The 26,076-nt window shown below is 42.9% G+C and overlaps 1 protein-coding gene across 1 annotated transcript in view; it reads right to left on the bottom strand.

Moving 5' to 3' along the window:
* Positions 1-26,076, bottom strand: part of LOC149442182 (integrator complex subunit 14-like) — a 79,050-nt gene that overhangs the window by 30,658 nt on the left and 22,316 nt on the right. Inside the window, exons 7-8 of the mRNA XM_089656411.1 lie at positions 22,328-22,333; positions 13,886-13,906 (exon numbers count right to left, since the gene is read on the bottom strand). Of these exons, the coding sequence (XP_089512537.1) occupies positions 13,886-13,906; positions 22,328-22,333 (27 nt within the window). The remainder of the gene's footprint in view (positions 1-13,885; positions 13,907-22,327; positions 22,334-26,076) is intronic.

The raw sequence follows: 26,076 nt of genomic DNA, 5'->3' as shown, positions 1-26,076 counted from the left end.
GATAGACAGCAGGACCTGTTCGCCTAAAGTGTAGTTTTCCCATGGGCGTGGTCAACCCACCGTTCTTTTCACAACACTGTTGTGAGAGAGGTGGGTGGTTAAATTTGCCAGACAAGCGACAAACCGCTGGCTTTTGTATTGCAGAACAGGTAGGGCGGTTGCGTGCCTCTCGTGCGGCCCCTACTTGTTTTGCAATATCACGTTTTAAACGTGATTTTGCCCAGCGGTGCCACCTTGTGGCCGTTTTTCCACGGTGGCTGGATGGCAATCAGTTAAATACCCCTACATACCTGCTCGATGTCATCTCCAGCTCTGTAACCTGATCTGCACATGCACAGCTCACCCTACAGCTCCGGGCCAGTCTCTGTGTGTCAGAATGAATAGCTCCTGTGCATGCGCAGAAGTGATGTCATCTCATGCCAGGCAATGAAGATGGAGAAGATGCAGGACAGGATTGTTGGCGGAAACGTGATTATATCGCTCCATTTGGTTCCATTTTTATTTCTGTTGTGAATGTTCCAACAGGAAGACTCTTGTATGGTTAGCACATCTGCCTTGCAGTAAAAATGGGTCATGGGTTCGATTCCCGACCATTGGCGTCTCCTGCATGGAGTTTGCATGTTCTCCCTGTGCCTGCGTGGGTTTCCTCCGGGTGCTCCGGTTTCCTACCGCACTCCAAAGACATGCTGATAGGTTAACTGGATCCTGTCTAAATTGGCCCTAATATGTGCATGTATGAATGTGAGTTAGGGTCCTTAGATTGTACACCCCTTGAGGGTAAGGGACCGATGTGAATGTTCAATATATATATATGTGTAGAGCGCTGCGTAAATTGACGGCGCTATATAAGTACCTGAAATAAATAATAATGAGTTGGACCGCACTTTACAGAGGAGCCTTGGTGAGGCAGTGCGGCTTCCACATACATTTGCAAATGTCTGCAACTAAAATCTATATGAGCAGATATAGATTTTTCCGTAGGTTACCGTGGTTATATAGCTTGTAAAGTTCATGGACTTACTGTGCAATGGGCTAAAGAGAGCTTGTAGACAGTCCTCCTTTGGGCTACCTCGAGGGGAATTTACTTAAAATGGGTGCAGACAGGATCCCTACTTTCCCTACTTTCATGTAAGTTGCCCTGCTCTCATTTAATGTGTTCTGCACCCATGTAATGTCCCTGCTCCCATGTAATGTGCCCTGCACCTATGTACTGTGCCCTGCTCTAATGTAATGTGCCCTGCACCCATGTAATGTGCCCTGCTCTAATGTAATGTGCCCTGCTCCCATGTAATGTGCCCTGCTCTAATGTAATGTGTCCTGCACCCATGTAATGTGCCCTGCTCCCATGTAATGTTCCCTGCACCCATGTAATGTGCCCTGCTCTAATGTAATGTGCCCTGCTCCCATGTAATGTGCCCTGCTCTAATGTAATGTGCCCTGCACCCATGTACTGTGCTCTGCTCTAATGTAATGTGCCCTGCACCCATGTAATGTGCCCTGCTCCCATGTAATGTTCCCTGCACCCATGTAATGTGCCCTGCTCTAATGTAATGTGTCCTGCACCCATGTAATGTGCCCTGCTCCCATGTAATGTTCCCTGCACCCATGTAATGTGCCCTGCTCTAATGTAATGTGCCCTGCTCCCATGTAATGTGCCCTGCTCTAATGTAATGTGCCCTGCACCCATGTACTGTGCCCTGCTCTAATGTAATGTGCCCTGCACCCATGTAATGTGCCCTGCTCCCATGTAATGTGCCCTGCTCCCATGTACTGTGCCCTGCTCTAATGTAATGTGTCTTGCACCCATGTAATGTGCCCTGCTCCCATGTAATGTGCCCTGCACCCATGTACTGTGCCCTGCACCCATGTACTGTGCCCTGCTCTAATGTAATGTGCCCTGCACCCATGTACTGTGCCCTGCTCTAATGTAATGTGCCCTGCACCCATGTAATGTGCCCTGCTCCCATGTACTGTGCCCTGCTCTATTGTAATGTGTCCTGCACCCATGTAATGTGCCCTGCTCCCATGTAATGTGCCCTGCACCCATGTACTGTGCCCTGCTCTAATGTAATGTGCCCTGCACCCATGTACTGTGCCCTGCTCTAATGTAATGTGCCCTGCCCCATGTAATGTGCCCTGCACTCATGTAATGTGCCCTGCTCCCATGTAATGCACCCTGATGCCCCCCATGTAGTGCACCCTCCTGCCTGTATATTATGTCCTCCTGACCCCCTGTACCTCACCCTGCTGCCCCTTGTACACTGCTTATCTCAAGTTGGACCCAATATTCCATTCAGAAAAAAGCAAGCACACGTTTCACATTAAATAGCTAAAACGGTTCCTCCGAGGTTAAAGGGCTGAGAATCCCTGCTGTAAATGTTCTCTGTATAAGGAGCTGGCATTGACCATGCTATTTATAAATCCTGAAAATAGGCCAAATGAACCAAATGAGGCTACGCCTCATCCTTCCCAAATTAGGTGTCAGAATTCTAGTCCCATGAAAATGCACCAGTAGTCCTGATGCACACGGGACGTTTTTACAGCGGCTGTTTTTGGCTTTTGATGTTTTTTTTCTACAGCCAGTAAACCCCCCAGCATGTCAATCACCAGGTCACGGGCGGTGATTACTTGCTGGCGCCCAGTGATTTCCGACGATCTCAGACAGGTAGGAGAACTGTTTTGTTTACTAACAGTTCTCCTTCTTGTCAGCTCAGGCACACTGCTTTAAATGGCTCTGAGAGGCAGAAAATTCTCATTGCTCAAGGAACCCCTATCACCTCTGCATTGTACTTCTTTTTTTTTTGCATTGTACTTCTTTTTCAAGGATGAAAAGGATGAAGGATGTAAAACAGAACTTTACTGACATCTAGTGGCTAATGTATAAAATACAGGTAGACATGTTTTTAAAGCACGTGTCCACATACAGAACAGCTTCTCATCCATCTGTACACCCTGAGGGAGGTGCGCATGTTGCAATGACTACAGCGGAGCTCCATAGAGGACCCACAAGTGAATGTAGCCACACGAACAATAGAAATCTTCTGCAGCAATTTCTCAATGAATATTGAGAAGAGTAGATCTATGCTGCATTCGCTCCAACCTTTTTGTCCTTTTTGTGAACTGGTTTCCAAAACTGAACTGCATGTTGCAGATGATGTCCTACTAAGTCTTTGCAAAGGGGAAAAATGATGGGGTTGATTTACTAAAGGCAAATAAACTGTGCACTTTGCATATTCAGTTGCACTCATTTTCCTTAGTTAATATAGTAAAGTGCTGAACAAACTGTTGGTGCTATATAACTCCTGTATGATAATATTGATGATAAAAATAATAATGATAATAATGTGGTGAAGATTCACTTTATGTAAAGCAGTGTTTCTCATTCTTTTTTTCAGTCAAGGCACCCTTTAAAATTATGGACAGTCCTGAGGAACACCATTCTAAAAAATTGACTGTCCCTATTTTTAAAAGTGCACCCCATTCTAAAATGTGAAAAACTATTCTAATAGTGTTATATAATGCAGCAACATCCACACACGTAGGGAATCCAACATTAGAGGTGATTTATTCTTCCAAAGCAAATATACTTTTGCACACTGGTACTGACCAGTATTCCAGTGTTTCTCCTCTCCCTCAGTTTTTCTCCATCACTGAGCTGATGTGACCCCAGCACTAATGGAGAGGGGAAGAGGAGGGGCAAACTAGGATGTTGTGCAGGCAGCTGACATTCTCCTTATCAACTGATGATGTCATTGGTTATCAGGAACCCGGCGGCTAGAAGGTTGTAATGGTGCACAATGAAAACCTGTGGCTTTGTTCCACTCTCTGGCTTATATAAAAGTTTTGCACATTTTGCCAAGGCACCTCTGAAGAAATCCCAAGGCACCCTGTTTGAGAAAGGCTGATGTAAAGAATACTCAATGAGGTGCAAGAAAAATGTTAAAAAAAAAGCATTTTTGCTTGCACAGGATTGGATGCTGGAAATCATTAGAGCTTCATCTCATTTACTAAGCTTTGGGGAAAATAAGTGTACCTGCACTTGCAGAGTGCACAGTCTATTTGCCTTTAGTAAATCAACCCCTATGCCTCTCTTTCTCTCTGGAGTATAATCCTCTTTTAAAGTGGGAATAAATTCCCATTGGACACTTGTACCTACAGGGCAGCTTATAATAAAGCCTAATACACCAATATATATATTGCTGAGCCTCCCTAAGTGCAAAAATCCTCACAAATAACCATATTACCTAGAAAGTGCATAAAAGTGCTAATAATATCAAAGTGCAAGTGCATAGATTACATAGAATCATATCCCCACATGTGCCAAAATATAAATCTCATAAATCACTAATCATTAATATTGAAATAAAGTGCTATTTCTAAAATGCATATATAATCAGGGGCGGACTGACCATTGGGAAACTCGGACACTGCCTGAGGGCCCCGGGGTCAGTAGGGGGCCCCATGAGATGCCCCTGGTACCTTTTTCATAGGCTTTTTTGAGTTTGGGCAAGGACACAGGGGCCCCATGATCCCCTATTGCCCAGGGGCCCCATGAGTTGTCAGTCCGCCCCTGTATATAATTGATAAAAACGTCCATAAATGCATGCAATAATTATAAAATAAAGTCCATGTAGTTTTCCAAACTCATGCATAAGTGCATAATCTTCCACCGTTCAAAATCCGTGCTCACCTCCAATATGCGACCTGCCCTCTTACAGGTCAAAGTGCTTATTTCCTTATATTTGGAATCCTGAAGGTATTCTCTCTCTCATATATGGACTCTCTCCCATCCAATCATCTCACTTTCAATGATTCAAATGGATTCTGCTATTTGTATGTAACTGGCCTTTCAAATGAGCGGTTTCTGGTCTGCGGTGAAAACTCACACAAGAGAGGGGACTCCCTTAGTGTAGTATTTAAAGGAATCACATTTATTAACCTCCTTAGCGGTATTCCCGAGTGTAGCTCGGGGTAACATTTCAGTACCAAAAGCGGTAACCCCGAGCTACACTCGGGAATACCATGCGGCACTGCTCCGGCATGTGTTCTTCACTTACCTTACCCTGCGCTCCCACGATGTGTCCCCTGCAGCGTCCCCGGCCATCTCCTCCGGCCGATGCCGGCATCCGACTTCTGTGTCCTGTCCCTGTGACGTCGGGACGTACGGGCGCCGCCGCCGCAGGCGGCGGGAAATTTGAAAATTTTAAAAAATGTCATTTTTTTTTTTTTACATTTTACATAGTAAAACATTGCTGTCTCAACCAATTTCACATACATTTTGTCCTGAGTGCTTTGTCCGGCGCCCTGCCTGCATTTTGTCTGTTCTTTCTGCCTGGAAACTGAGAAACGTCCATGGCGTCCAAAAAGTGTCCCTTTAGGTCAAAAGCGGTTTAGACCAGCTAGAGAACAGCGATAGTAAATCAGAACCACTTGCAGAATTGAGTGATAATGATTCGTGGGGAAATTCGTCATCAGACACTGAAAACGATTCTGCGACTGAGCTCAGCAATGTGCGAACTTGGTGCTATATTTCAAATTTCAGTGTTTTTGGTTTGATTATATTATTGAATTAAATTTTTTATTATTTTTATATTATTTTTATGATTATTTATTAAATTATAATTTATGATTTTGTGTTTCAAATTTTATCATACCCGGGATGTTTACTACAGCGTTTTTCAACCACTGTGCCGCGGCACACTAGTGTGCCGTGAGATATTGTCTGGTGTGCCGTGGGAAAAATTCCAATTTCATCTGTAACATGTGGCTTCGGCTCACAAATAGACCAATCATTAGAATCTAATGATTCAGTGGTCGGCAAGCCGCGGCTCGCGAGCCACATGCGGCTCTTTACCCAGTCTAATGCGGCTCTTCTGTGTGCCGGGCGCCTGCTCCCCTCCCTCCTCTCGGTCGGCCGCTCCCCTGCCTCCTCTCGGTTGGCAGCCCCAAAAGTCCGCGCGGACCTTTTAATCCGGCTTGCGGATGTGGCTGTCAGGATGTGTGTAGGCGGGGCAGCGTGCCGAACGTGAGGGGAGGGGAGCTAGGCTCCTCTCACAGTCCGCCCTGAAGACCCGAACGGCGCGGGAAGACAGCGAGAGGAACGCAAAAGGTAAGTGAATTGACACGGGGGACTTGGCTTACTAGAAGGGGGGGGGGGGAATAGTACTGTGGGGGATGAAATACTATATGAGGGATGAATTACTTTATGAGGGATGAAATACTATATGGGGGATGAAATACTATATGGGGGATGAATTACTATATCAGGGATGAATTACTATATGAGGGATGAAATACTATATGGGGGGATGAAATACTATATGGGGGGATGAAATACTATATGGGGGGATGAATTACTATATGAGGGATGAAATACTATATGGGGGGATGAAATACTATATGGGGGATGAATTACTATATGGGGGATGAATTACTATGGGGGATGAATTACTATGGGGGATGAATTACACTATGGGGGATGAATTACACTATGGGGGATGAATTACTATATGGGGGATGAATTACTATGGGGGATGAATTACTATATGGGGGATGAATTACTATATGGGGGATTAATTACTATGGGGGATGAATTACTATATGGGGGATTAATTACTATGGGGGATGAATTACTATGGGGGATGAATTACTATATGGGGGATTAATTACTATGGGGGATGAATTACTATGGGGGATGAATTACTATATGGAGGATGAATTACTATGGGGGATGAATTACTATATGGGGGATTAATTACTATGGGGGATGAATTACTATATGGGGGATTAATTACTATGCTTACTATGGGGGAATATTACTATACTTACTATGGATGACACATACACATCATTCATCTACTCTTGGTCCGGCCCCCGGGTCCAATTATAAAATACTTTATTATTTCATAATAAAGTAATTATAAAATAATTTCTTTGTGTTTGATTCCTATTCAAGAGAATTACTTTATATATAGTCAATATAGGCACAGAGGTAAATTTTTTTAACATTTTCTAATGGTGGTGTGCCTCGTGATTTTTTTCATGAAAAAAGTGTGCCTTTGCACAAAAAAGGTTGAAAAACACTGGTTTACTAGACTCTTGTTCGGACAGATTTCAGTGAGTTTTTCCTAAAAATTACAGGCCTACAATTAAAAAAATACATATTTCCATGCAAAAAAATGGTACCGCTTTCAGCACCAAAAATCTGAAATAATCATACCGCCAGGGAGGTTAAATAAAAAATGTACTTACAAGCTGTTAAAAACAATTTGCATATCTGTAAGTCACGGAGCTAGCACTCTCATGCCACTTCCGCTTTATTATACGAATTTTTTGGTGGGAACACTTTTTGTTGTGAGCAGCCACCCATAATTAGAAGAAATAGATAACACACAGATTGGTGGCATGGGATTAATTATACACATTTTGAGGTTCATTTATAATAAAGCTTACCTGTAGGTACAAGGAATATCTAATAAATGTGCATCGTTTAGAACAGGGGTCTCCAAACTTTCTAAACAAAGGGCCGGTTTACAGTCCTTTAAAATTTAGGGGGGCCAGACTGTGGCCAGTGGGAGAAGAAGATGCAGTAGTTGGGAGTAAACATGGCCCCATCATTGGTATTAGGGGGAGGAATAGTGCACCATCTTTGGTTTCAATAGGAGAAATTGTGCTGCATCATTGGTGTCACTGGGAGGAATAGTGCCCCATCATTGGTGTCAATGGGAGGAATAGTGCCCCATCATTAGTGTCAATGGGAGGAATAGTGCCCCATCATTGGTGTCAATGGGAGGAATAGTGCCCAATTATTAGTATCAACGGGAGGAATAGTGCCCCATCATTGGTATCAATGGGAGGAAAAGTGCCCCATCATTGGTGTCAATGGGAGAAATAGGGCCCATCATTGGTATCAATGGGGGAAGTAGTGCGCCATCATTGTTGTCAATGGAAGGAATAGTGCCCCATCATTGGTATTGATGGGAGAAATAGTGCCCCATTATTGTTGTCAATGGGAACAATAGTGCCCCATCATTGGCATCAATGGGAGGAATAGTACCCCATCATTGGTATTAATGGGAGGAATAGTGCCCCAACATTGGTACCAATGAAAGGAAAAGTGTCCCATTGTTGGTTTCAATAGGAGGAATAGTGCCCCATCATTGGTATCAATGGGAGAAATAGTGCCCCATCATTGGTATCAATGGGAGAAATAGTGCCCCATCATTGGTATCAATGGGAGAAATAAAGCCCCATCATTGTTGTAAATGGGAGGTATAGTGCCCAATCATTGGTATCAATGGGAAGAATAGTGCCCCATCATTGGTATCAATGGGAGAAATAGTGCCCCATCATTGTTGTAAATGGGAGGAATAGTGCCCCATCATTGGTATCAATGGGAGGAATAGTGCCCCATTGTTGGTTTCAATAGGAAGAATAGTGCCCCATCATTGCTGTCAATAGAAGGAATCGTGCCCCATCATTGCTGTCAATAGAAGGAATAGTGCCCCATTGTCAAAGTCAGTGGGAGAAACTATGCCACACTGTTGCTTGCAGTGTGAGGAACAATGCCTCGAGGGCCAGATAAAAGCAAGCAAAGGGCCACATCTGGCCCCTGGGCCGCAGTTTGGAGACCACTGGTTTAGAAGATATTCAGTATCCCTGCAGCTGCTGACATCACTTGCGCATATGCTCTGAAGGAACGGCATGTGTGGGAGTGACCTCATTGCAGCTCTGCCAATCAAGCACCTAGAGCCCTCAAATCTGGAAGGAAGACCAGGTGAAGGTAGAAGCCCTGTCAGCAGTGACAGTTCGCCGCTAGAGGGTTAAAGATAAGGCATTCATCATGTACAACAATGTGATGCATACTAGCACATTAGAACATTACCTTGCAGGGAGAAGATTTTTTTTTTAGCCAGCTTTACTACAACTTTAATACAATACATTATCTTGCTTGCTCTAGAAGATGCAGACTGGCATAGTGTGGTGCTATTAAATCTCAACTCTGGGTAGTGCCCCCTGCAAGGGTTTTATGCATGTCTAGAAAATGAGGAATAAGGTGTTTATTCCTTGCTCTAACACAGGGGTGTCAAACTGGCGGCCCTCCAGCTGTTGTGAAACTACAAGTCCCATCATGCCTGTACCTTTGGGAGTCATGCTTGTAACTGTCAATCTTGCAATGCCTCATGGGACTTGTAGTTTGGCAACAGCTGGAAGGCCACCAGTTTGACACCCGTGCGGCTAGTGGCTTCTTTCCATTTTTGTGACAACTCCCCCCCCCAGCCCACGTTCTAAGGCACTCCTCCCTGCACTCCTATATTTTACTCCTCACATACAATGCAGGACTAATATTCCTTCATTGTTTGCTATGATGCAGAGGGACCTTCCATAGCCTGAAGCATCAGGAAGAAGAGGAGAGCGATGGATATGGTAAGTATTGAAGCGTCTTCCTCTACCCCACTAGACTAATTGTAATCCTTGCAGTCCAGGTGCCTGTGTTTTTATATCCATTCTTTAGTCTATGATCTACCTGAGCTCCCACATTCTTCTCAATTTTTGACCCTTCTAGTTGTACTCCTAGAAACTATGATGCTGCATGTTTTCAGCCCCGCAAGTATAGAGCTTTCCAATGTAACTATACATATACCATACCTGTGGGATCCCCCTGGAAGTGCAAAAACAGAAAACGCAATGCAAAAACACATCAAATGCAACCTGCAGAGGTGTGAACCTAGGGTTAATCATTATAAATTGGTTAAAAAGTAAGGGTCCCAACACTGAACCCTGGGGTACACCTCTGATAACCACAAATCATTCAGAGTGTGGTTCATTAATCACTACTCTCTGAATACGGTCTGTAATCCAGTTTTCTTTCCATTTACTGAATTTACGAAGCTTTTAGACCTTAACATATGCATCAGCCACATGTCAAACACTTTAGCAAAGTCCAAGTATACTAGTTCCACTTCCAATCTTTTTTTAAATCAGAAAAAAAGGTTTATTTAACAGAACACAGAAACATATTCCAAAATACCTGTGTCATAGTAACAGCATATAGTGAAGATGTTAACCAGGATTAGGGTACAGATTCTTAGAAATCATACAATCACATTATAAAGTGGAAAAAAGTACCCATATGGAAGAAAAATATATTTGAAATATATTTATAAAAATATTCTTCCCAAATATAGTGCCATATATTTGAAATGCTACACTTTTGGCCATATTCAATATATTTCAAAATATATTTCAATATATCTATATATATATCTATATATATATATATATATATATATTTATTTATTTTTTATTTGAAATAGATTTGTATTTTTAAAGACATACAGTATAAAAATGCATTTCAACATGCAGTATATATATATATATATATATATTATTATTTTTTTATATGTATTGAATATGGCCAAAATTGTAGCATTTCAAATATATGGCAATATATTTGGGAAGAATATTTGTAAAATATTTTTCAAATATATTTTTCTTCCATGTGGGTAGACTTTACAACATCCTCACCCACTGCTGATAAGTAAACAGGGCAAAAGATAAAAAGCATCAAAATCATAACTGGAACAGTTTTGTGACCACTCAAATACTAAATCAAAATGGATCCATCCTAGGGAGAGAGCCCCACCACTAAGAAGCTCAACCATATCCTAACAAACGAGGTATCCCCAGCTCTAGTGAAGCTAGGCCAGGGACCGACAGTCAGCCATCCCATATTTGATCAAATTTAGCTGGGCATCCCCTATGTTGGTATATGAGTTTTTCACAGCGCAGAGTAGTGTGCATGGTGGTAAGCCAGCCCTGCATAGACGGGGGTGAAGGGCTCTTCCAGCACAACAAAATCACCTTTCGGGCTTGGAACAGAGCTCTAGATACTGCCTTCTTAAAAAAAGCATCAGGGATCACCAGATCCAAAATACCCAAAATGCAAGACAGGGGGTCCAATGTTAACTTGAGTTGATAGGCCTGGTTAATGATACCTAGGACACTGACCCAGTATCTAAGTATCTATGAAGCTTGGGACAGCACCATAACATGTGAATCAGGTCGCCATGGTCCCTCCGACACCCAGGACAGAGGGGATCAGCCATCCAGTACAGTTCAAGAGGGGTATAGTGTACTCTAAGCAGTATATACAACTGTGAGAGGCGCTGAGACACATTCAAGGAACTGTAGCAAACCGCCTCCACCTCCACTCCTTTGTCTAGGTTTTTGCTTACTTTCATAAAAAGAAAGCAGACTTGTCTTTTGTGAATCAATGCTGATTACAGCTTATAATATTGCTTTCTAGAAGATATTCTTCTGCTACAAAAGGCACCACAGTGGTCCAGGGGCGGACTGACAACTCATGGGGCCCCCGGGCAATAGGGGATCATGGGTCCCTGTGTCCTTACCCATAGTCAAAGCACACCCAAAAAAACCTATAAAAGGTACCAGGGGAATTTCATGGGGCTCCCTACTGATCCTGGGCCCTCGGGCAGTGCCCCTGCAGTGGTCTTATCCCAACCCTTTGGTATAAAGCCAGCCATTTCAAAATCTCTAAAAATTTGAAAAAATGGCTTGGAAATACCAAAGCTTCCTCTTTGCTCCAATTAGTGACCCTGTAAGGAAAAAAAGCCTGCCATTCCATAGTCAGTACAAGTGTCTGTACTTGGCTCTGCTTCAATCACCTTCTGTGGAAGACCCTAGAATTCCCTAAAATTCCTTTGTAGGTGTTGGCTTCTTAAAAAAGTAAAAACTTGCATGGGATTAAGAGACCCCCCCCCCCCCCACCAATATAACTCTGGCAATAAATCCTGATGACGGGGCAAATGCGTTTATTAGGAATTTTTATGTTTATTTATATTTTACATGACAATTTATTCACACTATCACGCTTGTGGTCACATGTGTGTTCTGTTTGCACTATTTCTGTGTTGATATTTTATGGGGGATGTTTTTGTTTTTTTGGGGGGATTTTTTTGTTAGCATTTTTACTTACATGCGTTATTTTCTTTCAGTCCCATTTTTGACACATTTTATGCACTAGTCCCATTTGGACTATTTGTATGTTCACTATCACTTTCAGATCCACATTAGGATCTATTCACACACACATTATTGTGTGAGTATTGTAGACACTTGTATCACCTTGTTGATGGTTATTCACTTCTTAATCTTTTTCACTTGTATGATCCCTGGGGGATCAAGTTTCATTTGGCTGTTACAGTTGTGTTCAAAATAATAGCAGTCAGACATCACTAACCTGATCAATCACTGTTTTTGGTAGAAATGATATTTCTACATGGCAAATAATTTACTAGCAGGTGTAGTAGAGTAATAGAAATCCAACAGACCCAACAGTCATGACATGCATGCTGCTGATTCTGTGTAATTGAATCACTAATTGAAAGGGGCATGTTCAAATAATAGCAGTGTGGAGTTCTATTAGTGAGGTCATTCATTCTTTGAAAAACAGGTGGTAATTATTGCCCTTATTTAAGGAAGGAAGGCAGCAAATGTTGTACATGCTGGTTACAGTGCATTTCTCTCTGAAATTCTGAGGAAAATGGGTCGTTTCAGACATTGTTCAGAAGAACAGCGTACCTTGATTAAAAAGTTGATTGAAGAGGGGAAAACATATAAAGAAGGGCAGAAAATGATAGGCTGCTCAGCTAAAAGGATCGCAAATGCTTTAAAATGGCAACCAAAACCTGAAAGACGTGGAAGAAAGCGAAAAACTACCATTCGAATGTATAGAAGAATAGCCAAAATGGCAAGGACTCAGCCAACAATCAGCTCCAGGAGAAGGTGAAAGAAGGTGTAAAGTTCCCTGTGAATACTGTTACAATTAGACGACGCCTATGTGAAGCCAAGCTATCTGCAAGAAGCCCCCGCAAAGTCCCACTGTTGAAAAAAAGACATGTGCTGAAGAGGTTACAATTTGCCAAAGAGCACATTGACTGGCCTAAAGAGAAATGGCGCAACATTTTGTGGACTGATGAAAGTAAGATTGTTCTTTTTGGATCTAGTGGCCGGAGACAGTTTGTCAGACGACCCCCAAACACTGAATTCAAGCCACAGTACCCTGTGAAGACAGTGAAGCATGGTGGTGCAAGCATCATGATATGGGAATGTTTCTCATACTACGGTGTTGGGCCTATTTATCGCATACCAGGGATCATGGATCAGTTTGAATACATCAGAATACTTGAAGAGGTCATGCTGCCGTATGCTGAAGAGGAAATGCCCTTGAAATGGGTGTTCCAACAAGACAACGACCCCAAACACACCAGTAAACGTGCAACATCTTGGTTCCAGACCAACAAGATTGACGTTATGGAGTGGCCAGCCCAATCCCCAGATCTTAATCCAATAGAAAACTTGTGGGGTGACATCAAAAATGCAGTTTCTGAGGCAAAACCAAGAAATAGAGAAGAACTGTGGAATGTAGTCCAATCATCCTGGGCTGGAATACCTGTTCACAGGGGCCAGAAGTTGGTTGACTCCATGCAACACAGATGTACAGCAGTTCTCAGAAACAGTGCGACTACAACCAAATATTCATTAAGTGATTCAAAGGAAAGCAAAATCTTCAAACATTTTTCAGTTTATATAGTGAATGTTTGAGTTTGTAAAGAAGAATACAAACACTGCTATTTTTTTGAACAGTCTAATATTCACTTTTCTTCCATTTTTTTAGAGGAACAACACAAATTTGATCTATTTTTCTTCATGTTTTGATTTGGAATAGAATGTGTCGTGTTCCCAATGCATTTGTGTGGATGGAAATAAAAGCTATTAGAAGGATTTTGAGCTTTATTCACTTTTTTCAACACACTGCTATTATTTTGAACACAACTGTATATCACTAGGCGTTTATGAGGACTCGGTCACGTTGTGTATTTTGCTTTATATTTACATCATTTATTTATATTTATGTTTTTTATTCAATTATACTTTGGTTATGATATTCTTTTATGCACTTAGTTTTACATAGATAGCGCTACATCATTTACTGAGTTATTTGTCTATAGATCATTAGGTATATGACTGGATGGTGGCGGCTTCATTAGTTTATTCATTTAGTGGTCTAGCTAGGAGCGCAGGAGGTTTTCATTCACAAATGCAAAGGTGCTCACTGTAAAGCTGTAGGTTAGTCTGTTGTTTTTTCCTATGAATTTACTTTTAAATATGTACAGTATATACAGTATATATATATATATATATATACACTATATATTACTAAACGTATTGGGCATCCCAGTTTAAGCAGCAATAGACCCCTCCCTCAACAGTAGATCCCTTCCAGCAACAATAGATCTCTCCAGCAACAATAGACTACCATGCAAAAACAGATCCTTTCCAGTGACAATAGATCCCTCAGCAGCCAGCATCAATAGACTTTCCAGGACACCCCAGTACCCCTTGCCATTACATACATTCAGTGCTGGAGGTGCCGGTTTCCCTGTGTTCCTGCAGGAAAAAAAAGCCCTGTACATATATACACAAAACACATTTATATTTTTTTAGACAGAGAGAGGGGCCACATTTATTAGTCTATGTGCATATCCACAATACATCGCACAGATGTTTTTTGTAAGTTCCAAAGCATTCATTTTAACTGGTTCCCGCCCAGCCTATGGCCGAATGGCGGCCGGCAAAAACCCTCGTCCCTCCGGGTGGACGCCATATGGTGTCCTTTCGGGCATGCGCAGTTTGCATGCCCGAAGAGCCACGCAATGGCGCGATCTGTCACCAGCCATGTACCTCGGACACGGCCGATGACAGATCTGTGTTTCGGCCGTGTTGCCAGTACCATGTGACCTGCTGTGACCAATCACAGCAGGTCACATGACAGTTGTGTGCAATGGATGGCTTCATTCATGCCATCCATTGTATACTAGTATGTCTAGCTGTGAATGGTCACTGCGATCACATGCACAAGCTGGGCCAATCACAGCCCAGCTGTGTCATGTGATTAGCTGTGGCCAAATCACAGTTAAGAAAAAAAAAATCCTGAATGAATCGGTTTCATTCAGGTAAATGCTTGCTTATATTCATTCTTGTGTAAAAAAAAAAAAAATATAGATCACTTCCCCAAAGTAGTACAGTGTTACTATGGTAACATTATACTACTTTGGTCATAGTGAAATATGAAAAAAAATCTTAAAAAAAGAGAAAAAAAGTAATACAAAATAAAAAAAGTTAAAAATAAAAAAAAAATATATATATCAATTTTTTTTTTTTTGTACTGTCACCAGTCAGTGTCCCTGAGCACCACCATGCGCTGTACTGCACTGGTGACAGTATGTAAAAAAAAAAATAGTGAAAATCATTTTTTTTTATTTCTTCATGTCCGAAAAATGATGACAAAAAAACTTCAAAAAACTCGCCATGCCTCTTATGAAATACGTTGAACTGTCTGCTTTGCAAAAAGGGGTCATTTGGGGGATATCTGTACTGTTCTGACATTCTTGGACCTCAAGAAATTAGATTGGCTGTCAGTACTTCAGGATTGATCAATATTCAGATCTATACCACAGTTTGTGAACTCTATAACTTTCCTACAGACTAAATAATACATCCTAATTTGGGTTATTTTCACCAAAGACATGTAGTAGAACACATTTTGGCCTAAATTTATTAAGAACAATTATTTATTTGCAAAGTTTTATAACAGAAACAAAGAAAAGTGTTTTTTTTTCAAAATGTTTGGTCTTTTTTGGTTAATTTAGCAAAAAATAAAAACCCCGGCGGTGATTAAATACCACCAAAAGAAAGCTCTAGTTGTGTGAAGAAAATTATAACATTTTAGTTTGGGTACAATGTTGTATGACCGCACAATTGTCATTCAAATTGTGAGCACTGAAACCTGAAAATTGGCCTGGGCAGGACGGGGGTAAAAGTGCCCGGTATGGAAGAGGTTAACAATCCAAGCGGAAAGCCAGTGTGGAGTTCATATAAGTGTGCACTAGATGGCGATGTTGAGATGTTAAGTTTTCTTCGAAAAAAGGTGAATTTGGATATTGAGCAGTAAAGTTTCCAATTCCTGTGCCTGTGTCATCACATGAAACCTTGGGATCCATAGACATAGGACCATTGCTGCCTGCTGGGTTGTGTCATATTATGGCAGCCCCCAGCCCACTGATGGTAGAGGAAACCGCCGCTACCTGGTCACCTGGGCCATATTTATGTGTGATGGGTAAAGTTGCCAACTTTTTTTGCTAACAAATACCAGCCGCAGTGGGTGTGGCTTTTAAAAGAAGGGTTCTGTGTGGTTTGTTAAAATGTTACTAAACCCAGGACCCTGCATTCACTATATCTGGTCTCCTTGGATCCTGCATTCACTATATCTGGTCTCCCACAGTACACACAACATGGACATGCAATTATTTTAGTAACTATAAACTATTAAATACCTTTTCTAATCAGCAGTATATAGCAGTCTTGTGATTTTTATCAATGTCCAGCTGAGCACATGTTAAAGTTTGTAGGAGGAGTTTTCATTTTGCTCTAGGAGGATGCAGGATCACTGACCCTCTGTCTGGACAGTGCTGATTGACCCTGTGCTGATCACATGCATTCTCCCAAGAAAAAAAAAACGCTTTAACAATACATACCAAACTGAGCATGTTCAGAGTGACTCCACACAATATGTCTTATCAGGATATAAGAGGGGGAAGATCAGAGAAGTCAGGATCAAACATTGTTTTTACACAATGCAGAGGATTAACCCCTTAGGTTACGCATCAGGGGCGGACTGACAATTCGGGCATTGCCGAGGGTCCGGGGTCAGCAGGGGGCCCAGTGAGAGGCTCACTGGGCACAGTTCACTAAGCGGTATCTTACCACATCCGAGTATGCGGTAGGATACCGCACAGCATTTTTTAAAAAAAGTTTGAATTCACCAAAAAACACTACTAAAATATCCCGTGAGTTATTTTATCAAGTCATGCGATATTTTAGTAGTGAAAACCATGCAGAGTTAATGTTTTAGCTGTCCGCGGGGTTCCCACTGACAGCTGAATGTAAAAGATAGAATTGCCAGCAATTAAAAAAATAATTTAAAAAACAGCGTGGGGTCCCCCCCTCCATCCATACCAAGCCCATTGTTTCTGGTATGGGTTTTGAGGGGAACCCCCACGCCAAAAGTGGAAAAAAAAATAGCGTGGGGGTACTCCCCAAAATCCATAGCAGACCCTTTTCCAAGCATGCAGCCTGGCAGATCAGCAAAGGGGGGGAATAAGCGAGTGCCCACCCCCCCTTGAACCAAGCCTGTTCTTGTGCATTTCTTCCAGATCTGTACAGTAATCCAAGATAATAAAGACCGGTCACTGCTGCTCTCCCTTCTTGGTGACTGATCTTGTGTCCGCCCCCTCCTATAGTTTTCTGCAGGTAGCCTGTGGTGGGTGGGGCCTGCTCAGTCCCTCCCACAGCTCTTTCCTCTGCACATGCTATATACAGCACAATGATGATGTCACCTCTACCCAGGTAATAACTGGGTTTGCAAAGTCTTTTAATGCACACAAAATAGATTTAAATCTTTTGTCATTGTAAAGAATTATATTTCAATAAACGTTTTTGTACCTAGAGTTCAGCTTTAAGCTGTTAAAGGGGGGATTGTGGCTGAGTCAACTTTATTTCCATGACTGCCACACACAGTTTGGAGACCAATTATAAGTCTGAATATCAGCAGATCACAATTCTGCAAACTATTATCAGTTTGTTAAGATTTGTGACCACGCCCTGTCAGTCACCTCCCCCTTCCTCACCCCTCGTTTTCTACTTTTATCCTTTTTCGCTTCTACTTTTTCTCCTAGATTGTTGAATATAAATCGTATTTATAAAAAAAATACCAAAATAGGAGAAGCCCAATCATATATATTCAGTAGTCAAATATCTTGGACTTTATATAAGCAGGCTGCTGTTTTATGATATCACCATGCCGCTTCTCCACCTCTTCCAATCAGAGAACACTTTAAACTTGCTCAGAAAATGCAAAACAATCTCTGAATGGCACCCATGGTGAGCGGCTCAAGTTGGACCAATGTAACTATGTATAAAATATCCAGGGGCGGACTGACCATTCGAGCACTGCCTGAGGGCCTGAGGGCCCGAAGTCAGTAGGGGACCCCATGAGATGCCCCTGGTACCTTTTATTGGCTTTTTCATAGGCTTTTTTGGGTGTGGGCGAGGACACAGGGGCCCCATGATCCCCTATTGCCCGGGGGCCCCATGAGTTGTCAGTCCGCCCCTGAAATATCCATACGTGAAGTTCTGCTTTAAGGTGAGCTTGGCCTTTAAAAGTCACCCCCTGAATACAAGTGTCAGGCAGGCCATAGATGATACAATTTTCTTTTCTTCCACCATGGGTGGAAGGAAAGAAAAGTGCTTGATTCCCCCATCAACGCTGATTCCCTCCCACAGCATTACTGTGTTCTGTAGTCAGGAAGCCTTCCCTGCGGCAGAACACAATGATTACTGCTGGCTGATATACCCACCGGCAGTGTTCACATGCATAAAATCAGACAGGCTGGTTGTACTGAAGTTGATCGATGGCTAGCCATCAATCCATCTATGGCCAGCTTTAGAATTTCATTATTAGTGGAAAAGCGCTTAAAGTATGAAAAGTGCAAAGGTTTAAATTGCATTGTGTTCAATAGTTTAAAGTTTTAATAGCAATAATACACACACATCTCCACCCACCCAGTCATACAATCATTGGTGGTCAGTGGCATTTTAAAAGGCCCCACCCTTCATCACTGGTGGTCCGCGGCATATTAAAACCTTCCAAAACACTCCCAGAACGTTAGTGACCAGTGGCATTTAAACTTCACCAAAACAATCCCACAATCATAGGTGATCACTGGCACTTTAAAATCCCTACATCTTATTACTGGTGGTGAGCGGCACTTTAAAACCCAAAAAGCAATCCCAAAAGACTGGTGGTTAATGGCCTTTTAACCCCACCCCCACCTTCAATTGCAGCCTTCCCATAGGATTGATTAATTCCTTGAATCCTTCATTCTGTAGTGAGAGGAAGAGGAGGGAACAACAATATAAACAGTACTACACTATTTACATTGGTGATCTCTGTGATTGGAAATCACATCTATCCCATGGCACAGAGCCACCCTGATCGTCTCTGTGCCCTTACTAAATGTTCTCCATTGACTAATGGCAGGAGTAAGAGCTTTGTGTGTGTGCAAACAAAAGTCTGTACTGGTACATCCATCCACCCATGTAAGGAGGTTAAACTTTTCAGGCCCCAGATTAGCACCCCCTTTAAACTTCTCTTTAGACCAGCCCCCCTAAACTTTAATTCAGACTCCAGATCAGTATCAGCTTATATCACATGACCAGAAACAAGATGTGTGGATAGTTTTCCACACCTTCCTGTATAGGCACCATGCTAGTTGAAGGTTTGATACCATTGCTGGGTTGTTGGAAAAAGCATTCAGCACTGCCAGAACATAGGGTGGGTCTGCGGGACCCTTGTATTTATTTCAAAGTCCCCAGGTTAGTTGGGAGGTATACTGTAGTCACTATGCCACAAAGAACAAAATTGTAAATTCGATCATTACATATACAGTGGGGCAAAAAAAGTATTTAGTCAGCCACCAATTGTGCAAGTTCTCCCACTTACAAAGATGAGAGAGGCCTGTAATTGGCATCATAGGTAGACCTCAACTATGAGAGACAAATGAGAAAAAAAAATCCAGACAATCACATTGGCTGATTTGGAAAGAATTTATTTGCAAATTATGGTGGAAAATAAGTATTTGGTCACCTACAAACAAGCAAGATTTCTGGCTCTCACAGACCTGTACCTTCTCCTTTAAGAGGCTCCTCTGTCCTGCACTCATTACCTGTATCAATGGCACCTGTTTGAACTTGTTATCAGTATAAAAGACACCTGTCCACAACCTCAAACAGTCACACTCCAAACTCCACTATAGTGAAGACCAAAGAGCTGTCAAAGGACACCAGAAACAAAATTGTAGACCTGCACCAGGCTGGGAAGACTGAATCTGCAATAGGCAAGTAGCTTGGTGTGAACAAATCAACTGTGGGAGCAATAATTAGAAAATGGAAGACATACAAGACCACTGATAATCTCCCTCGATCTGAGGCTCCACGCAAGATCTCACCCCGTGAGACCAAATTGATCACAAGAACGGTGAGCAAAAATCCCAGGACCACATGGGGGGACCTAGTGAATGACCTGCAGAGAGCTGGGACCAACATAACAAAGGCTACCATCAGTAACACACTACGCCGCCAGGGACTCAGATCCTGCAGTGCCAGACGTGTCCCCCTGCTTAAGCCAGTACATGTCCGGGCCCGTCTGAAGTTTGCTAGAGAGCATTTGGATGATCCAGAGGAGGATTGGGAGAATGTCATATGGTCAGATGAAACCAAAATAGAACTGTTTGATAGAAACACAACTCGTCGTGTTTGGAGGAGAGAGAATGCTGAGTTGCATCCAAAGAACACCATACCTACTGTGAAGCATGGGGGTGGCAACATCATGCTTTGGGGCTGTTTCTCTGCAAAGGGACCAGGACGACTGATCCATGTACAGGACAGAATGAATGGGGCCATGTATCGTGAGATTTTGAGTGCAAACCTCCTTCCATCAGCAAGGGCATTGAAGATGAAACGTGGCTGGGCCTTCCAACATGACAATGATCCCAAACATACCACCCGGGCAATGAAGGAGTGGATTCGTAAGAAGCATTTCAAGGTCCTGGAGTGGCCTAGCCAGTCTCCAGATCTCAACCCCATAGAAAACCTTTGGAGGGAGTTGAAAGTCCGTGTTGCCCAGCGACAGCCCCAAAACATCACTGCTCTAGAGGAGATCTGCATGGAGGAATGGGCCAACATACCAGCAACAGTGTGTGCCAACCTTGTGAAGACTTACAGGAAACGTTTGACCTCTGTCATTGCCAACAAAGGATATATAACAAAGTATTGAGATGAACTTTTGATATTGACCAAATACTTATTTTCCACCATAATTTGCAAATAAATTCTTTCCAAATCAGCCAATGTGATTGTCTGGATTTGTTTTCTCATTTTGTCTCTCATAGTTGAGGTCTACCTATGATGCCAATTACAGGCCTCTCTCATCTTTTTAAGTGGGAGAACTTGCACAATTGGTGGCTGACTAAATACTTTTTTGCCCCACTGTAGTTCCCTGCTTACAGGATATAGATGTGAACACCTTGTCTGGTTCGTTTAAATAATTGGGAACTATCTAGCAACTGGACACGAGAGAGACAATAAATGTCTTGGTCAGAATTAGGTAATCACGTACTATACATACTGTATATGACACAGCATATAAAGTGCAGGGTCAGGACTGTGAAACATACAGGGGTCAGAAGGGTGTAACATGGGGCCCTTACTTTGCTGGTGAGATCACACTGCCAGGCAGTAGGTGCATAGATCAGAGCTGAGCGCTGGAACAAGAGATTCAGCCCTGGACTTCAGGACATGACCTGGATCAGCAGGACACCAGGATTATGCTTCAATCCTGGGACAATCCCATAGACAATGCCCCACAGTTCTAGAAGGGGCAGGACTTACGTTGTGAGGAGCGCAGGGACATTGCTGATAGTCCACTGTGTGTTAACTAATCTTCACTTCAGGTCTGTGAAAGAAGAACGTGGCTCCAACGTCCCCTAGCATCCAATCTCATCAATATCACAAGCGCTGCTCTGCTACATGAATCCTTGCTGCAGCTCTAGTGCTTGTGATGTGGAGAAGATCTGGCTTCAGGGGAGCTGCAGGGTGAGAAGACCAGATGAGATTGGTGACACCCCCTCTCTATGCGGCGCTCAGGGAACATAATGGGAGCAATATTGATGCTCAGAGAGGGTCAGAAGGTATATTGGTGCTAAGAAGGTGGTGGAGGGAATAGTAAACCTTAGCAAGGGGGACAATAATGCCCAGTGGAGGTGGGAGGGAACAATAATGCTCTGGGGAGGGGGGGAGGTTATAAGCAGGGTATGGGAGGAACAACAATGCGAAGATTTGGTTGAGGGAAAACTAGTCCCCAGCCAAAGTAGAGAGAACAATGTTGCCCAGCGGAGGGCGAGGGGAATAAAAATACCCTAGATGACTGTGAAAGGTGGGCGAGAACAGTAGTGCACAGAACTGGGTGTGGAAAAAATAGTGGTCAGTAACGGTACCAGTGTGTATTGGGGGGAATCAGTAGTGACCTGTGGGCTGGTTTACAATAGTACCCAGAGGGCGGTGGGGAGGAACAACAGCACCCAGTAGGGGGTGAAAGTAAACAATGGTGTCAGTGGACAAAACTTACCTTGCACTGCAGTCCTTGTCCCGCGAATCTGCTCTCTTCGTCCTCTTCCTTCTGCTACCTGGACTGAGTAGACTCTGTCAAGCAGGAGATCAGTTCGTCTGCAAAGAGCTGGAGCTGTGCGCTCCATCTCTCAGTCCTAGACACACGGGATACCAGGATTCTGTTAAAATCCTGGGACAGTCCAGAGGAGTCTGGGATAGTTTTGGTGGTATTTGGGGTTATGCCAATCCAGATGGACTTGAGACATTAAAGATCTAAGCCCTTCAAGAGCACCTATCTTTACATTTAGGCTCTCATTAAAGGGGAATGTGAGCTCTCTTATGACAGTGATAAACCTCAATTAAAAAAATGAATACATATGAAATGTTCATGACTGGGCAGGGCGAAACGCGTTGAGGCGCATGGCCTGGATGGAGCCTGGGCTGAGGCTGCTTTTACCATACAGATTGTTGGGTTTTGCTGGATGTGAGACACCTGGGACGTTCTTTCTACATGCTGTGAATGGCTGTCACAGTGCCGATCATTACTAGAGTGCCTGGGAGATGTCAAAGACTGTGCTGAAAGCATGCATTGAGTGAACTCTCAGCACAGAAACTCCCGTCACCCAAGGAAACATATGTGTAGTGTGTGGGCATTAAAGCCCACCCTCTTCGCTGCTGCACATATGTGTTACATTGGCAAGAGGCTAAGATAGTGTGGATGTCACAATTTTATAGGTATGTGAAAACTGTTTTGCTCATACTTAGATATATTCTTCTTAATCCATGTAGCTGCCTTTACCCTTGCTAATATATTTTGTCTTCCTTTCTCAACAGAGCAGTTTATGGGTCATACCACCACATGGATTTAATTTGAAATTTGGATAGGCAGTTACTAATTCCCTAATCCCAGGGGCCGCCCACACCATCTACTACTGATGCCCCCCTGATGGCGGACCAGCTCTTTGCGAAAGCCAATAGTCTTCTAGCACTATCTGTATTGCCAGTTGCTGGTTTCCAAAGGATGTCTTACATTGCATTTGGAAGGATCCAAAGGATTCGGAATACTTCTTGTTTTAAACAGGGTAAAAGGAACACTCAATTTTCTTGTTAAGAAAAAAGAAATTAAAAACACATCAAGTATTAATTTCCAGACCCTCAGGCGAGGAAGGAAATTCCTGAGTGTTCGCCAAAACAATCAAGGCTGGAGATATTCTTTGAATATTGTGGTTCAGGCAAGACTTGCGTTGTTCAGCCTTAGTCAGCAGCAGAGTAGCAGAAATGGAGCCGTTTCTGCTGTTTTTCTTTTGATGGAGGTGGATGGGTCACTGCCAGCATGGAGTATTTCACAGAAGCAAGCACCGCTCCATCCAGATGTAGCCAATCCAAACCCAGGCTACGGGGAGGAGAGATCTTCTAATCAACAACTCCTTCAATCAAGTTCACAATAAACAATGATTCAACTAATCAGAGCATCGCTGCTTCCCCTCAGAGATTGTGAGATTGGTAATAACAGTCTTTTGGTATGATGCAATAAAAAAAATGTCTAAAAGGCCCCACACGTGAGCTTCAAAGGCATTCCTACACCTGCGCATAATTTGCATGGAAAAATGGCTTATTGTCTAACAATGTACCTATGCAGTAAACACGCTCCGTATTTTGCATTATTTCCAGACAGGGAAAATTGATGGTATTTTTAGACCTCTAGACTCCTTAGGTATGGAAATTAAAACTACCAGGGCATGTTTTGTATTATGTTCTGAAGCGGTTGGTTTGACCTGGTCGGAACTTTTGAATATTATGTTCTGAAGCGGTTGGTTTGACCTGGTCGGAACTTTTGAATATTATGTTCTGAAGCGGTTGGTTTGACCTGGTCGGAACTTTTGAATATTATGTTCTGAAGCGGTTGGTTTGACCTGGTCGGAACTTTTGAATATTATGTTCTGAAGCGGTTGGTTTGACCTGGTCGGAACGTTTGAATATTATGTTCTGAAGCGGTTGGTTTGACCTGGTCGGAACGTTTGAATATTATGTTCTGAAGCGGTTGGTTTGACCTGGTCGGAACATTTGAATATTATGTTCTGAAGCGGTTGGTTTGACCTGGTCGGAACTTTTGAATATTATGTTCTGAAGCGGTTGGTTTGACCTGGTCGGAACTTTTGAATATTATGTTCTGAAGTGGTTGGTTTGACCTGGTCGGAACTTTTGAAAAGTCTGCTATTAAAGCAGTTGTGCAGCTTAAATAAGAATGTGCTTTGTAATACCTATTGTGGAAAAAAAAAAAAAGGTGTGCACCCTCCTGTACACTTTAGTGCAGCCTCTCTCAACCAGGGTTCCTTGGTACACGCTGTAATCTGGGCTGAACAAAAAAAAACTGAGGAGCTTGTGAGAAGTTCTTTGTACAATCGATGCGATGATAGTACCGCAATCTCCCCACTGAGCTATTGTTTTCAGAACACACACGATCAGCGCTCGCAGCCATTGGCTGAAAGCACTGATCGGATGTCAGTTGGCTACTGACTTTCCAGCATGCTCGTTCGACAGAAGCTATCTGTGACATCGGCTTCTGTCAAATAATGACTTGTACACACAGACCAAATGTCAGCTGTTATCTACTACTGTACCAGCTGATTTCAGCCAATATTCAACCTGGCTATATGGGGCTTTAGGTTCCACCAGAGCAGTGTTACTTATCCTTTTTACATTGGAGGGACCCCTGGAAAAAGTTGGAGATTTCGGGGAACCCATAAAGTAATGTTGAGATGTACAACTCACAGAACATTGGTTTGATCAGCAAGCTGTTGATATAACAGCAATTATTTTTTAAATAGTATTAAAAAATAGAATCAATATTAAAATATACATCTTTATTGTAAGACTTGTGCTTGCTTTTTTCTGAAAAAAAAAAAATGCTAAACTCTGGCTAAAACTTGAGATAAGCAGAGTATGGGGGGGGGGGGGCAACAGAGCACACTACATGGGAGGCAGCAAAGCACATCACTTGGGAACAGTGCACACAGTGGGCCCCATTACATAGGATCAGGGCACCTGGGATCTGAGCACCTTACATAGGATCAGGGCACATGGTATCAAAGAACCTTACATGGGATCAGAGCACCTTACATAGGATCAAGGTACATGGGATCAAAGCACCTTACATGGGATCAGGGCACATGGGATCACAGCGCTTTAAATGGGATCAGGGTACATGAGATCACAGCAGCTTACATGGGATCAGGGCACATGGGATCAGAACGCTTTAAATGGGATCAGGGCACATGAAATCACAGCACCTTACATGGGATCATGGCACATGAGGTCAGAGCACCTTACATGGGATCAGGGCACCTTACATGGGATCAGAGCACCTTGCATGGGATCATGGCACATAGGATCAGGTCACCTTACATGGGACCAAAATACTTTACATGGGATTAGGGCACATGGGATCACAGCACCTTACATGGGATCACAGCACCGTGCATTGGATCATGGCACACAGAATCAAAGAGCCTTACATGGGATCATGGCACATGGGATCACAGCACTTCACATAGGATCAGGGCACCTTACAAGGAATCATAGCACCTTACATGAGATAAGGGCACTTTACATGGGATCAGAGCACTGCACATAGGATCAGGGCACCTTACATGGGATCAGAACACTGCACATGGGATCAGGGCACCTTACATGGGATCAGAGCACCTTACATGGGATCAGGGGATCTTGCATGGGATCAGAGCATCTTAAATTGGATAAGGGCACCTT

The sequence above is a fragment of the Staurois parvus genome, unplaced genomic scaffold (genome assembly GCF_062004578.1).
Source record: "Staurois parvus isolate SC_StPar_1 unplaced genomic scaffold, SC_StPar_1.0 ptg000903l, whole genome shotgun sequence".
NCBI classification, from domain to species: Eukaryota; Metazoa; Chordata; class Amphibia; order Anura; family Ranidae; genus Staurois; species Staurois parvus.
The sequence above is the reverse complement of the archived record's forward strand: the minus strand, read 5'-3'. Positions and strand labels throughout refer to the sequence as shown.